General features: G+C 32.2%; 1 protein-coding gene across 1 annotated transcript; it reads right to left on the bottom strand.

Annotated features, from left to right (window-relative positions):
• Window positions 1–7526: 7526 nt before the first annotated feature.
• On the bottom strand, window positions 7527–9311 carry LOC123539429 (complement factor H-related protein 5-like). The gene has a single exon (XM_045324008.2). The coding sequence runs from the start codon at window positions 9173–9175 to the stop codon at window positions 8123–8125; it is 1053 nt and encodes a 350-aa protein (XP_045179943.2). The 5' UTR covers window positions 9176–9311; the 3' UTR covers window positions 7527–8122.
• Window positions 9312–17130: the final 7819 nt, after the last annotated feature.

Genomic DNA, 17130 nt, shown 5'->3' with positions numbered 1-17130 from the left:
GTTGCATTCTATGCTTCCATAACTTTTATTGATTAAGCATTGCAGGATATCTTCAAGATCATTACGGCAACACTGATTGTGCTAAATTGCGCTCGCCCCGTGATTCCAATAGTCACAGTGTCTTATTATTTACATGATAGTGCTAAATTGTTTATAATTAATTGCTTTAATTTGACATGAAATCACACTACTGAATCTCTATAACTAATGGAAATTATATCAAATACTGTTTAAGATACAGATCCATTGCTATTTACATTAAACTTAAGTCTGCATTTTTTTAAAAACATATTCCACTGATACTGTTACAACTGTTTGAAATTTCGGGGAACAATTACATTGCATAATTTAAAGAATTTAGTCGCCACAAAAATTCCGTTCCGTTAGGACCGTTTGCAATGCATATTTTATAAAAAAATTATTGATTAAGCATTGCAGGATATCTTCAAGATCATTACGGCAACACTGATTGTGCTAAATTGCGCTCGCCCTGTGATTCCAATAGTCACAGTGTCTTATTATTTATATGATAGTGCTAAATTGCTTATAATTTATATGACGGTCATTTTAATTGCTCTAATTTGACATGAAATCCCTGATATAAAATCACACTACTGAATCTCTATAACTAATGGAAATTATATCAAATACTGTTTAAAATACAGATCCATTGCTATTTACATTAAACTTAAGTCTGTATTTTTTTTAAACATATTCCACTGATACTGTTACAATTGTTTGAAATTTCGGGGAACAATTACATTGTATAATTTAAAGACATAAAAATTCCGTTCCGTTAGGATCGTTTGCAATGCAGATTTTATAAATCGTGCTTTTTGAATATTTATATTTTAATCTGAAGGAAGTAGTTTTAAAAAGAAAATAATTGACGTATGTATTTAGACAACATTCAATAAACGAAACTGTTGAAAAAGAAACTACCGTAAAGCATATTATAAAATGAATATTAAATTTAAATTACAATTACACCAATAATTAGAAAACTGATAGGAAAGATAAATACTTGATTGAGTGTGGTAAGCAGTTTTATAAATATAACACATATTAAATTGACTTACCATTTTACCACAGAAACTGCTATATTTTCACAGTGTGATGCTAAAGTTTGTGTGGGTATGTCATTTATTGACTTTGCAATTCAGTTTTTAAATATCTTATCAGGAAATATTTAATCAATTTGAATCTTGACCCTAATTTTGAGCCATGATTTAACATAATTGCATATATGCATTTCATAGCTATCCATGCAGTCTTATCGAAACCATATCAACGTAAGTAAATAACAATGTCTCGCACGTAGGTTAGTTTCGCATCATGTCATTACCAAGTATCGAGACAGATAACATATGTGATTTACTTCCTTCGTAAAATCTCATTCAATGATAGGAAAACTCATAAACTTTTATCTATCAAGTTTGAGCAACTACTGTCTTAGAGGAACTTGAGTAGTTTAGGCTGACACTTGTAAAATGTGATCCAACCGTTCCATTTAAAAAAGTATACAAAATTATGCTTTATCTGTGCCATTAAACTGAAACACACAAGCCTAACAGTGTATTAAATATTTGAAGAAACCTTGCAATTAAGTGATTATAGATGGACAGTACGCATTTTCTCATCAAATTACTCAAATGGTATTTTTTATTACTCTATATAACACAAATTAACTGTACGCTATTATATTGTTTGATAAACTACAATAAGTAAGAAAGTTCTTAATCAACGACAATTTTTTTATGAAATATCTCTAAGCTTCTAAAAGGGTTTTCCATTTTCCTGTTGTTTTTTTATATTTATTTGCGCTAAATCATTGTTGATGTATTTTCCACTTTAGGAATATGACGCCAGATATACAGCACAACGTCTCAATTTACATCATATTGATTTTGCTTAGTAATTTACAAACTCCATGACTATGACATCATGCTGAACTACTTTACCAAAATGGACTGTTCAACAATATGTAGAACAGAAATAGTGTATTTGTATTTAGATTTATTCATAGTCGCCACCGGTAACCCTTGGACGACGGTGTAGTAAATTTGTGAGGGAGGATAGTGTAAGATACAGAAGACACTCCGATTACAGACGCTACCCTGGTGTGTTAAGCACCCATGCATCTTTTCCCAATGTTAGCAAATTTAACTTGGAGAAGCCGGGGCCCGGACCAACGACCACTGGTGTCGTATTCAGACAGTGTTACCACTGGACCACGGTGTCCGCTTTGAAAAAATAGTTTAAGATAATTAGCCTTTTATGGATTATAAATAAACAATATCCCATTGATACCAGAGAACGATTGGCGAGGCAAAATATATTATATATTTAGTGCGGTTTGGTTATTTGTTTTTTCTCTTACATATTTTATGATCTTAATACAGACCCACATGATTATTCCGGGTGTAGAATCCTTTCATATGAAGAAGCCATCCAGCTGGCTTACGGAATGTCGGTTGTTTTTACAAAGTGACCATCCATGTCTTAAATAGTACCTTGCGCCAAACCAAATCATCTATATTTATAAACATATTATGGTATTTTGCTTTTACAAGACAACACTTCTTGTTCGTGGACGGCTATAGTCATCATCAGTTTTCTCAATCACTCATCATCAACATTCATCATCATCACTATCAAAATCATTTTTTAATCGTCATCATTCGTCACTTGGCATTATCTCCCTTCAACAACATTATCAACATAATTTTCGCATATCATTCACACATAATCATCATAATTATCTATCATTATCAATTATCGCCGTCGTCATCACCATCACCATCAACACCCTTCAACGTCATTTATAACCATAATCGGTGTCATTCAATATTATCGTCATCATCATTTATTACCATGATTTATCATCATTATTGCCATAATCTTTATCATCATACATCATCATCATCTATCACTATCATCAGCTATTTATTTATCATCAATTTTGAGAGATATTTTTGATGTGACATAATCAAGAGTAACTAGAACTTACCTTAATTTTTTAATTCCTATTTATTTACTTCAGTGACTAAGTGAGTTATCTTATCATTTGAACTGTGATAAAACTGTTTTAAAAGTCATTTCCTTTTAGGCTGCAGGCAACGAGACACAAAATTGTACATATATGTGTTGATCAAGATAATACAACCGACCAAGCACACATTATACACTCCCATGCCTCGTTTAATTCTTATCCGAAATTGTTTGCAGCTCACAACTGACACTCTTGTTCGCCAATTTATTCATCCACTTTCCAGCATTTGAATCGCTATTTATCATTGCACAAATGGTCCACACTATCAATATGTCTGTTAAAGATAAGTCTCATCCTTTTAATTAATCTGAGTTTCCGTATTTTCTCATTATTTTCCTTGACAACTGCCAGAATTTCTGACAGGAAACACTTGCATTTTACAAAATACCGAATAAGCGAAAGTATCGTTGTAATCTATGAAGACGTACAGCCCGCTCAGTTATACTTGGTTATTACATGAACATGTTAGATGTTTTTTTGTCAAAATGTGAAAGAAAAAATTGTAATCTATAACTCTGATGTAAAACAAAATGGCGTCATTTAAAAATCTAACGGAAGTGACTTCTCCGTATTGGCCCTCTCTTTTGAACCAATCAAAATGCTTGAATTCCGTATTGGCCCTGTTTTTCTCTTATTGGTCCTGTTTTTTTTCTCATATTGGCTCAGTTATGTTTTGTATTAGCTCTGTCTGTTTCAAATGATGTTTGCCATTGGTCTAATACAGTGTGTAATATTGTAAAGTTGAATAATAATTTCTTTTATTAAGTCAGTAGATCAGTCATTCAATAAATTAATAATCAATTAAGACGAATTATAAAATCGATTATTTATTCAGCCAGCACTTCGGTCGTTCGTCCAGTCAATCAGCCCTTGGGTTAGTCAGTCAACCAGGCAAGCGATAAATTATACAGCCAGTCGGTCATCCACACCAGTGAGATTCACAACTACCAACTACTGGTATTCCAGACGAAAATTTATACCGTACCAATAGAAGTTGTTCGTAACTACAGTTGAACCTCGATATCTCGAATTCTAACGGATCGAGCGTTTTCGAGCGGAAACCGCAATTCGACTAGAAATGATATTTTGTGCACATGTTTTCGGGACGGAACTTGAAAATATCTCCGAGCTAGCCGGAATTTTGAGGTAAGCGAGTCCGAGATATCGAGTTTCAACTTTATATGTACATCCAAAATGCAAATAAGGTCCGTTGACTTACAATACAGGATAAAGGTGAACAGCTCAATACTGAACGGGTATCCAATCGTAACTGAACTATTACAACAGCATTTAACTTTTTATGCGTAGTATCAACTTACAGGAATACTATAAACAGCAAAATGCCACTTGATATTTATTCAAATTTTTGGAGTTGTTTAGTGAAATGTAAAGACGGATTTTATTTGAAACTAACCCTTTTTAAAACAATTTAGGATTTGCATTTTATTTTCAATTTTTACTGTTACGAAACACAATTGATCGAGAAAGAATATGAATAAAAAGAAATTGGATTTTCCCCCAAAATTAGCATCATGAGATCAATTATATTTATTTACATCTTTCTTCAATATTTATATTGTGACGTCATGATTTTGCTGGTGCATTGCGCGCGACTGTTGCACAGGTAAAACTAGTATAATTTGATAAACTCCTTTGAAATAATAAGAGAAAAAAGTATTTGTTTTATATTTAAGATAGAAATATATTTCACTCATGAACACCAGGCTTTTAATTTGCACTAGTTTTGTCAACATCTGGTATTCGCTCAGTGAAAAATATTTGACTTGAAATTGAAACAAATAAATATCCTGTATATTTACTGGAAATGCTTATCAAAGTACGTGTAGTAAGTCGAGTAACAATGATTCGTTTTGATTACAATCAAAACCTGTATATATAGACCGCACATTGGAGACCCAAAATCAATTTGCTGTTGGTCTTTTCAAATCTTAAAATATATTTCATAAACTTAAAGGCATATCTGACAGTCTGCTTCTTACAAGCAGGTTTTCTGAAATTTTGCTCATTTGTTGACTTCGAAGAATAAGTTGAAAATAACCAAGAAATAGTATGTTCAAGATGTTCATTTATAATTTATTGCATACTCTATTTTTAACAAACGCAACATTTTTAATCAATCTCATTTTAAAATTAAGTCTTTACTTTCTTTAACTTACTAACATAATTTGTCTCAATACTAAATCAGATTTGTTAAGAAATAGAAACATTAGAAATGTTGAGGGTCAAACAATAATCTGAATATGATTAAATTCCAATACCAAAATTTACACATAAAAATTAGGAAAAGTATTGTCAGATTTTGTTCCATATGAACTCCTAGATACAGAATATTGCAACCATTGAAAACGTTTAAAATCACTGTCCTCATTTAGAAGATAAAAATGACTTTTGGTTAGAAATTTAGCTGAAATTGCCAAAACAACGAAAAATATGGGCATTTCAACCGTTTGCAATGTCTTCTTCATATAAATCTAAAGGCTTGATCTATTTCAAAGCATTCCATCTGAAAACAAATAACGTCTTCAAAACAAATTTTAACCGAAAAAGGAACCTCAAGATGTGCCTTTAACACACGTATTTTTCTTTCAAATTAGTGACATATGTTGACAGATTGCGTTAGCAGGAATTTGACAGTATTACCAATTAACAAGGAAAATACTTTGATTTCTTTGGAATTGAACAAGAAAGCACAAACTGTTAAACGTATACACATTGAATTCAAGTCTGATATTTTTCAAGGGGGAAATGTACTCTTATATTACATTTTATGCAAATATGTATCTGTTTGAAATGAAATTTGTTCACAAAAGATTTTATTTTGTATCTGTTTCCAGCATGTGCATGTACTGTCTTGTGGCTAATTTAAGTATTTTCAAGTTTAGAGGAATTTCTCTAGTACAGACATTCAGTTTTGCATACATCCTTGGTGTTGCGCGTCTGAATGATAGGTTTGTAACCATTAATGTGTATATCTGTTTGGCCGGATTTGACAGTAGACTTGTTTTAATATATGTGCCTGCATGTCACAGGATGGACGAAGGACAGAAGGACAAATATATCACTATAGCAAATCATAACAATATCAAAAACTTCTAAAACTTTTTAAAATTTATTTACAAATGAAAACAAATAATGATTATAATACAACGAATACATAAAAGAAAGAAAATGAATGAAAAGAAAGAAAAAGACTGAAATATGATATTGCCTTTGAGACGTATACTAGATACAAATTAAAAGCAAACACTTGTATATTACTTAAAAAATGTAACACTACGATTGTATAACACTCAAATGTTACTTCCACAAAAATCAAAGCCGGACAGCCATGTTTCCATTTTAGTTCTTAGTAGTGTCTGTTTTATTTCCACCGAAATCAGCGGTCTACGGATTTTAATGCATCGCACGATAGTTTGCCGGCAATGTGTAGATCCAGGCTCTGCAAATGATTTCTTGGTAAAAATAGATTCCTCGCTGGAGGTAAGAATAAGTTCTGTCCATCTATATGACTGTTTGACTAAAACGAATATTCCTTCTGGGATTAATGAGATGACTTCCGGATGATAAGAAAAATAAATAAAAGGTTGGGAAATGCAATCAAAACACATTAAACACTATGGTATGAAATATCACCCTGGGGTATACCTTACCATAGGTAGGCTCCCAAAAAGAATGTGCAATAAACATGAGCGCATACAAAATAGTTCCCTTAAATGCACCAGTAGCTTTTAAAACTGCCACGTTTTTCATAATTATTATAATAGGGGATGAGGTACCTAATACTTGATACGTCAGTATCATTTTATTAACTGTTCTTTAATTAACTGAAATCAATTAATACTTATGGTTATGCTTAATAAAATGATTTGAGAAAGAAACTCTATGAAAATGATACAAATTATTTAACTGTAGTACGATTTTAAAGCAGGCAAATCGATATTCAGTGTACAAGCTAAAACAGATATTCAATATACTAGCAGAAAGCATACAGATCAAGCTAAAAACAGATATTCAATATACTAGCAGAAAGCATACAAATCGATATTCAGTGAACAAGCTAAAACAGATATTCAATATACTAGCAGACTAACTATAAAATGCTAACAACAGAAAAACGTAATGATAATTATAATTATTATAATAACACAATTAATATGACAACATTGCTCTCCCATAAGTACAAAAAAATATAAAGATATTACAAATGATAAATAGTAAAAAATATCCGCTTGCCAAACTACAGTTATAACAAAACAAACAACTTGTGAAAAAGCACTTATAAATTAAGCAAACGACCGAATAATATGAAACTGTCGTATGTAAATGCAGAAAATCTTTTGAGAATATATGTATGTATTTTTGTCTCGAAAATAAATTTCACAGATCTTGCAAGCTTATAAAAAGATTTCTCAGTGCTGTTATATTTTCTGGTCCTACGGGATCATTGATTTTTCAACTCATTCAGATTTGAAGATTGAATACTGCTTAAGCCGGTGCTAGGAGGCGTGGGCAGTGTTGCATTTTCCATTACTGCTCATGAACAGACTCAATCAAACCGAGTGTGCAATTTTCACTGTTTGCCTTGTTCTCGGTGCTTCCAAGGGATCCACTTTCCAGATTTTATTTATCTAACTGGTGTGGCACATGGTTTACTTTGTGACAATGTATAAATACTGTTGATACTGTATGTATTACTATTGAAAAATAATCATTCGATTTGAAAACTAATGCCGGTTTAAGCTCGGTTCTTGACAATCACGTATAAAAGAACACAAAATGGACAGTACAGTACAGTACGACAAATGATTCTGTAATGCTCTTATATCTTCTTGTAACTGATTGCATTTCATTTACTATTATAGAAGGAAAAGCGATGCCTCTCTACTCTTAAACATATACAATCACTTTCTTTACAATCGGAATCGGCAGTACAACAAAATCATCCTTTTTGTGAGGTCCTAAATAATTTTTACGAGTAATAACTAGATATTACTATGATCTATTTCTTCTTAACTATCTAAAGAATTAATTGACAACCCGGGACTGCGTTTAGTTTAGACAATCTCGCTGATAATAATCGAAGTCTGTAGTATAGCTAAGGCCTCCTAATCCGTCACCCGTAACGTTCTGTAAGTAACATGTTCTATTGCTATAGACATCGAAAGATACACACTCGTACCTCGTCTCTGTAATACAATGGGTCATACATTCTGATACCGACTCCGTTATCAATATAGCCCCAGACGAATCCTCGCCGGGTAATACACTGTTTTTGTATAACGTAAATGTGTCTGTATAACCCAATGGACACATGTTGTCCTCCACACAGCTGTTTGAACCGTTACTGTACCTTTCTCCAGCAGGACATTCACTGATGCACTGCGGCAACTCGAACGCCCATGTTCCGTTTGCACAATAATTTGTAGCGTTACCAATAATGTATAAATTCCCTATACACTCGTATGTAACGCTTACAACCTCAGACTGTGATTCATTGGTAAGTGTTGTAATTCTAAGCTCATTACTTATAGGTAAAGTCTGACATGTTTTTGAACATTGCCCGTAGCTACTCCATCCGTAATTTTCTAGACAGACGGAAAATGATTGTCCTACAAGGGCAAAATCAGAGTTGCATTTGAGACGAACTGTCGATCCGACGCTATTCAAGTTCCCTAAAACAACACCGTTTTCTAATCCTGGAGGTGATATGCATTCTTCTATTTTGCATCTGTGGCCGGTCTCTGACTCTACTATACATGTATCGTTGATTGAACAACTTTTGTCTTTGCACAGCGAAGGAATACGGTGTGGCCAGGTGATGATGTCACTATATATCCACCCTACAGACTGGTTATATTGAATCTCTGAGCTTCTCGTTGCAACATTATATTCACATAACTTCATCATCCGGTTATAATTTATTGATAAGCATTTTCCTTTTCTTTGGCAATTCTCAGCACATAGTTCCAGAGATACACCATGTAGTGTGTTTAACTTTTGACCAAGAAGCTGTCTCGAAAAAATAATTTGTCCAATTTGACTTGCTTTGCAACAGTCCCAAATAGAAAACAAACAAATCAAAAACAGATATGAAAACTTCATTTTGCTTATTTTATCAAAATACAATTCATATATCCCGTGTTTAGGTTTGAATAAAGCTCTGCTGTAAAGTGCTCTAATGATCAAAATGATAGTCCCAACTTTCTAAAAAATATTGCGCTCTGCAAAGAAAACTGGTACTTTTAGAGTCTAAATCAATAGAGTCTTGTTGCAATTTTTCCGAAATGGAGATGCAATCATTGGATCTGATATAACATCTCTCCTTTCTGTATAAATGTAGCTCCCATAATAATGTGCTCCTCTAATACAAAACACAAATATTCAGTCGTTTATAATTCTTATCATAATGAAGTTGACAGCTATACAGATGTAACGATTAAAACAAATTTGCTTCATCTGAACAAACTCTAAACGCAAGCATCTCAATTCTGTGTTTTCAGTAAAACAGACCACCAGCTAACCAGTTGTAAGTTGTTCTACTTTTTCGAACATGGAAATCAAATTTCCTCAAAAGCTTTTTTGTGTCACAAACGGACTTTAGTTGTTATTTCATCATTCCCGTTCTATAGGTCAATAAATGCTTTCAGAGCCTGTCATGTAAAGAATTTGTTTGAAAAAAGTTAGAAATGGTACTTCGCCAATGCCTTTGATTGCTGAGTGTTGGTAAAGCCGGAAAATTAATTCAATAAGCTTATTCTATTATTTGTGCGTGGTTACCAATGGTACAGTATATAACATACACGTAATTGACCATTAAACATTACCGTTTAATTGATTTTACAAAAGGGGTCGATAATTTTAACAACAGTATTTTCTTGTCAATAGAATTAGACTTAGAAACGGAAAGGTAAGGGCGCCTGTGCCCAAGACACTGGCAATACATGTGCATCGCTTTATAAGATTTCCTGTAGCATATAATTTGTCCAGTCACTTTTTGCATATAAATATACGAATTTCTCTAGTCACATATTCATGATGGTTTCAAGTTTCTCTTTCCGTGAAGTTATGTCGCAACGGATCCATTTAACAATGTCTTCATTGACTTCTAAATAGCTTAATAATACAAGAAAGAATATTTATTGATTTTAATTGAAAATAATGAGATATCATAATGTAAAACAATATGCCTTTCACCAATATATAATTTTGAAAGAAGAAAGTCAAGTCATCATACGAAAAGAAATTAATAGAAGAGATCTAGCAGAAATTATAAATAGGCTACGTTACCGTTTGAAAAAAAATGGAGTATTATATGAGCCGTGCCATGAGAAAACCAACATAGTAGCTTTGCGGCTAGCATGGATCCAGACCAGACTGCGCATCCGCGCAGTCTGGTCAGGGTCCATGCTGTTCGTTTTCAAGCCTATTGGAATTAGAGAAACTGTTAGCGAACAGCATGGATCCTGACCAGACTGCGCGGAGGCGCAGACTGGTCTGGATTCATGCTGGTTGCAAAGCCACTATGTTGGTTTTCTCATGGCACGGCTCAATTATTGTTTTGTTCACCAAATTTGTAAAACAAACATGTTTAGAACATTTCTTTTTTATTCATACAGGATATAACGTTAGTCTAAGGGTCGATTAACAGGTGTGTTCAAAACTGTACAAATTGTTCGTTTACACTTACTCTTACTTATATTCACCAAGTTCTTAATACAAGTTAAATTTTCACTGGACGTATTTTTTAAATTTGATTTTCCTAATTTTTGCTTAGCCAAGATGGCGTTAATTTAGTATATCTAAGTACAAATTAAATTAATACGTATACTTTAACGCTTAAAAAGATTTTACAAAGAGTTAGATAATGTACAATTCACAATACAATGATTAATATACAAGTTATATACAGGATTTAGCACATGTATAACACAAAACAATATAAGCAAGTATCACTATTGTCACTATACATACACGTAGGTTATAATGTTTATTGACAGGTGTTCATGTAAAACTTGCCGAATAACGTACACATTGAATACTTTATGTTAATCGTGAAAAGTCAGGGAGAACAGATGCTTGAAACCAGGAAAATGATTTCATCCTTATAATTCAAAGTAAACATATTACCCTGTCAAAATTGTATTTTCAAAATATTTTGATTTCCACAACTAAAAATATCGAAATGAACATTTTGAAATTTTTTTAATCAAAACCATGTTCATCGTATAGGGAATAATCGAACTAACGAATTAAGAGATCGCACTCTTCGTTAGAAATAACACTGACTTTGTTACAATGCCTAGACATCTTTAAATTTACTCAAAGTAAGTTAAACCCGATTCAGTTAAACTATAGAATAACATTGGCCTTCCGAGACGCAATGTTTACACACTTTCATCTTTTAATAACAAACTGAAGAGCAAACTTAAATCTCCAATTGTTCCGTCTTTTTATCTTTTTTATAGGAGAACGTTCCCATTATGTATAATTTCGAACACGTATTAGACACCGATGTAGCAAATTAACTATTTATCAATACTCGTAGATTCCATCCACTTGATACTCGCAAATTACTTCACAGAATTGATTCACTAACTGATGAGGAGAACAAAAATTTGTTTATAGAAGTACAAACATATATATTTAAAAAATACTCATCCTTTCCTGCATCGTCTGACTATTTATCTGAGTTGGTATCTTTTGGTTCGTACGTGTGTTGGGATGCGGCAGCAGGTGTGACGATGGTGCTTTGAATTATTTTGAACTTAACTGCGGAACTATGTTGCTGTTCCTATCTCTTCTGCTATCGGGTGAAACACAATATAGGGAGCATTTAGAATATCACATTGTTATACATGGTTTTCATAAATTTCCTAACCCTTTATTGCAATTTAACATTTACACTTCATAACACTAAATATGAAGAAGTTCTGTGCCAAATTTTATTGATCTAGCTCAAATAGTTTTCAAGCAGTGGCAAAAAACGCATCTAGAAAAAGTCATTTTTGAAGCGTTATGTTGTTGCACTTAGAATTTTCCATATTTTTCAAATAAAATAATGGTATGATATTATATATTTGCATGTAAATGTTTGTTATCAACATAAAGACAATTTTTTAAGGATTATTTTGGTGTCTGATTTGTCTTGATCGGATGAAAATTGTTGAAGCTGTCGAGAAAAATGTGAAATGGGTAAGATGTTATGCAGTTTTTCATTGAAATTCCTTCCTTTTGTTATAATGAATAATTGCAATGTTAACATTATTTTTTCTTTAATATTTTGGTCCAGAATCATTTCTCTGTTGTAATAGTACTTAAAGAAAAAAAATAAAAATCATGTATTTCTGAAATTTAATTGTATGAATTTTCAAAATTGAAAATCAGGTTTTTATGAAAAGATGTAGAGTCCGTAACCAATTGAATTTTGTAGATTTGTAAGATATTATGAGAGTCTTTATTGATTTTTTCTTATCAAATTTAGTGTCCGTAACCTGTCTTTCAATGGTGTAAATAAACATTTTTTAAAATTTTATTCATAGTTATTCTTATGAAAGTAATAACTGATTTCACAAGTTAATTTATCAACTTTATTTTTCATCAACTTGCTGATGTTGCAACCACATTGGAAAACCCTTATTGCGGCATCTTTATATACAGCATCATTTTCTGTTGCTGCAGCATGAAATTGAAAGATATCATAGCAAAAATGGAAGCGACGAGAGATAAAGAATCACTATTTTTTTCAATATGGAAGGTTCACTGATGACAAATTTAACAAAGTCAATTAATAATTTCACTATAAAAGGTAAATTTTGTCTATTTAATAATGCTACTTGAAACTGTAGTGTCCGTAACCAGAGCTGAAAAAATTAAAACTTGCATCTTTTTACAGAAAAATGAAAAATTGTCATTTCAAGGTTTATTATTATTGAGAAAAAAACAAATATATGTATTTGTTGACAAATATTTTCAGATATAAAAATATAGATACAGTTCAAAAGTGCTAAAATCATGTTTATCATCTAAATTGCACAGATTTATATTAAAAATGTAAAGATGTGATAATGATAATTAACAGTTATTCACTAAGACAAATTTCTTCAGGAGCATCATTGTTAAGATAATTCAAATTCATGTAGCTTACAATAATGTTTCTTTTCAAAATGTTTCTGAGAGGCAGTGTTATCTGGTTACGGACACTACAGAAATTAAAACAATGTAAAAAAAAAAAAACAACCAGTATTACTGAAATTTCTGTTTAAATTATTATACATCTTACAGTTCAAGTGAATAAATCTTTACGAGTATTAATGATTAAAAGTAATATCTAAAAACTTGCAAAAGAAAGAAAAATCTCTTCAAGAAGTACAAAGTACAAACCATGTGATGACAGGTACATGTATATTCATTTAGATGAGATTTTATATTTATGTGATGGGCATACAGTGTTGCTACTCTATGTATGTACGTCCGTCAGTTCGTTCAAAATCTTGTGTGTCCAACTTCTCCCACCATTAGATTGCTCTGCTTCGAACTTGACATAGATGAACAACCTTGATGTGTAGATAACCATAAAAGAAGGAATTTCTCAGTGACTATTTTAACCACAGTTGTGATACTATGGTATTTTTATATAGAAATATAGGATATATCTAGAAAAATCTTGTGTGTCAGACTACTTCCAGACTATTAGCCTGATTTGATTCAAACTTTTCACAGATGAACAAGCTCAAGATGTGTATATTACAATAATGCAAGGAATTTTTTCTAGGACTATTTTACTACAGTTATGGCCCTTTGATAGTTTCTGTTTTAATCATAAGGAATATAGAGAAACATTTTTATGTGTCCAACTCATCCAACACTAGTAGCCTGATTTGTTTCAGACTTTCACAGATGAACAAGCTTGATGTGCAGATGACCGTATAGGGAGAAATTCTTTCTGTGACTGTTTTTACTTCAGTTATGGCCCTTTGATAATTTTTGTTATAGGGAATATAGTACAATAGGGGAAAATCCTGTGTGTCCAACGATTCCAAAACTTTTAGCCTGATTTGCTTCAAACTTTAACAGATGAACAAGCTTTATGTTCAGATGACCATAGGGGAAGGAATCTTCTCTGAGTGTATTTTTACTGGCGGCAGTTATGATCATTTTTGCTTTGTAGAAAATGGCACAGTATGTGTGTGCATCTGTGCCGTATGGTTATAAAATCTAGTTTTATATTGCAATTTAATTGCTTTATAGGTAGAAGTATGTCTGATTTCATTGTGCATTTGTGATTCAGATATAGAGTTTTGATCTGATAAAACAGCTGCAATGCTGAAACTTAAAAGGCACAAAAATGCTAAATAGGTTAGAAGAGGTTAAATGGCAAGAAAGGCAGAAATCTCAATCCAGGCCAATGTGAAAATTAAAAGAAAAATGAGAGAGAGAGAAAGAAGGATTGTAGAATGAGTCAGTGACAAGAAGCAGAGAAGAGTAACTCAAAACTAGATTAGTTAAGAAAGCAGAACTTAAATATCAAAATCACATGATGAAGGAAAAAGAGTGGAAAGAAATTTATGTGTCCGCACAAACAGGATCTGTCATAGGAGATATGAGACAATGTTGTTGCATTTATAGATGAATCTACTATGACTGATAACAGGGCTACATTTTCAACACCAAGACATCTGAAATTTGAAAAAAAAATGTTACAAAAAGACTATAGATACTTGTACTTTCGTTAGATAATTCATAGTGTAGTGTCCATAACCATGAACTTAATTTCTTTTTTCTGGTTAGTGACATTCTTGAGTAAAAAAAGTGTAAGTGTTAGTTGTGTGATATATATGAATACAAATTATTGATAATAATGTATCTCTTAGAGAACCTAATATTGCTTATTAAGTTACAAGATTTCATGAAAACAGGAAGTTTTCAGATTTTGTTGTTCTGTTTTCTTTTTCATTGGTTTTAATTTGGCAAGTTGTATATTTTTGTTTGAAGAATATCCAATTTAAATACACTTTCCATTCAGGTATCATTTTAACATTATACCAAATAATTCATGAGTGGGTTTAATGTTTTTAACATAATCTAATGCAATACCATTCTTGAGGCATTTTTGTAGTGTCCGTAACCAATTACTGGTATCTATCAATATTTAGGATTTTTTTGAAAATTAATCACTTTCCCTTTAATCTAAGTCATTTTTTTTTCAACAAAGACAGAATTTGTGTTGATTTTTCATTAAGTTTTCATCATTAACACTAAAATTGAATATGTCAGATGATTTGAAAAATACATGTTTTTTAGCAACAAAGTAATATCCAACAATATGTTTCTTTTTTCAGTATTTATTCCTTTCCCAGTCCTATTTTTGCCTTGCATTATGTATTTCCATGTGTTTGTCCTACAAAACAGTAAAAATAGTTCCAGTTTATCATAAATTTGAAGCTTTATTTTACAAAATGTACCACTTGTAGTGTCCGTAACCAGCAAAAATATGCATTTTATCAGCCTTTAAAAATTACATTTCCGATGCAAGTACCAGCAAACCACTTAAGTTGCTTATTCTTCAAGCACTCTACTATGTAGAAAAATACTTTTTTTGCCAAAATTAAGAACTTATTTTTTCACCTCCAAGTGCAACACTACTGTTCCCTATATTGTGTTTCACCCGTATATATGTAAATTCATACCTGAAAGTTATATTTTTTAAGCATATTCTTTTTTATTCTAGTCCAAACGAAAATCCGTCATTTAGTTTAATCTAACTTTAAAGGGACATCAAGGGACAGACCGATTTCTAATGTTGGTAAAACTTGTGGTCAGCCCTTTTGTATTATCACACAATTGCAAAGTTACCGGATATATACTGCTGTATTATATGTCTTTGTGTACTTTTGGTTTGCTGTTGTATATATAATGTATCTAAATATTCATGTTTGATGTACATTTACTATTACATCTTGTGTGATAATTACAAAAAACTATGATGAAATTAAAACTTTTTGTTCAGAAAGAAAAAAACGGAACCTAGCAGTTTTTCAAATAATCTCTGCTTTGGCATTAATGCAACGCTAAAAAGCACATGGGGAAATGATAAACAAGTTCATCAATGTGTGAACATATTGGCGTAAGTAACAGATACCTTTATTGTTTATCTTTAAAAGTGTAAACAGACAAGTGAATTAATACAACATTAATACATGGAATCAATCTTGGTATGAATAAATGCAGAATCATGAATTCGCGGACAGCAAAATTGAGAAACAAATTGTTTTCTTGTTTTTGTTGTTGTTTGGTTTAACGGACACAATTATAGGTCATATGGCGACTTTCCAGCTTTAATGGTGAAGGAAGACCCCAGGTGTCCCTCCGTGCATTATTTCAACAGGAGCCAGTAAGTATATGTGAGCATACAGTATGAGGATTAGTACTCTGATCAAGAAATAATACATAGCAAAATCATGTTTAAATATCATTAAAACCCGAGGAAAAGGTTATAAGCCCGAGGAAATAAATGTACGAGGGCAAAACCCGAGTGAGTCTTTCATGACGCGTATAACCAATTTTGATGGTTTAGTTAAGTTTTAAAGCCATTTTGTTATGTATTAATTCGATCTACTATGTCATTTATTAAAACTTTCAGATCAAATATGGCAGAACAAATTGCTTCGTGCATGCATTGCGCCACCAAAAAACAGGTCATTACGTGCACCAGGACCGCAGACAGCAATGCGTTTCGCATACCAACTCGGCTGCCTAGTGGTAGACAGCCCCCTTCGACTGCGGGAGGTCGTTGGTTTGATCCCTGGCCGGGTCATACCAAAAACGTAAAAATGTTAGTCTAGTAGCTTCCTCGTTTGGCGCTCAGCATTAAGAGGTAAGTACTGTGACTGGACAGCCCGGTGTAGTGTCAGTATAATGTGACTGGGTGGGATATAATTTTATGTGTCTACGGTGTGATATTCCAGTGAATATATAAATTATTGTGTAATTCAATGTGTCTGTGTTTTTTAAACTATTTGATCAAATTATGAAATAACATTTCTTTACGCATACTCGAA

The sequence above is a fragment of the Mercenaria mercenaria genome, chromosome 18, assembly GCF_021730395.1.
Source record: "Mercenaria mercenaria strain notata chromosome 18, MADL_Memer_1, whole genome shotgun sequence".
Lineage (NCBI taxonomy): Eukaryota > Metazoa > Mollusca > Bivalvia > Venerida > Veneridae > Mercenaria > Mercenaria mercenaria.
The sequence above is the reverse complement of the archived record's forward strand: the minus strand, read 5'-3'. Positions and strand labels throughout refer to the sequence as shown.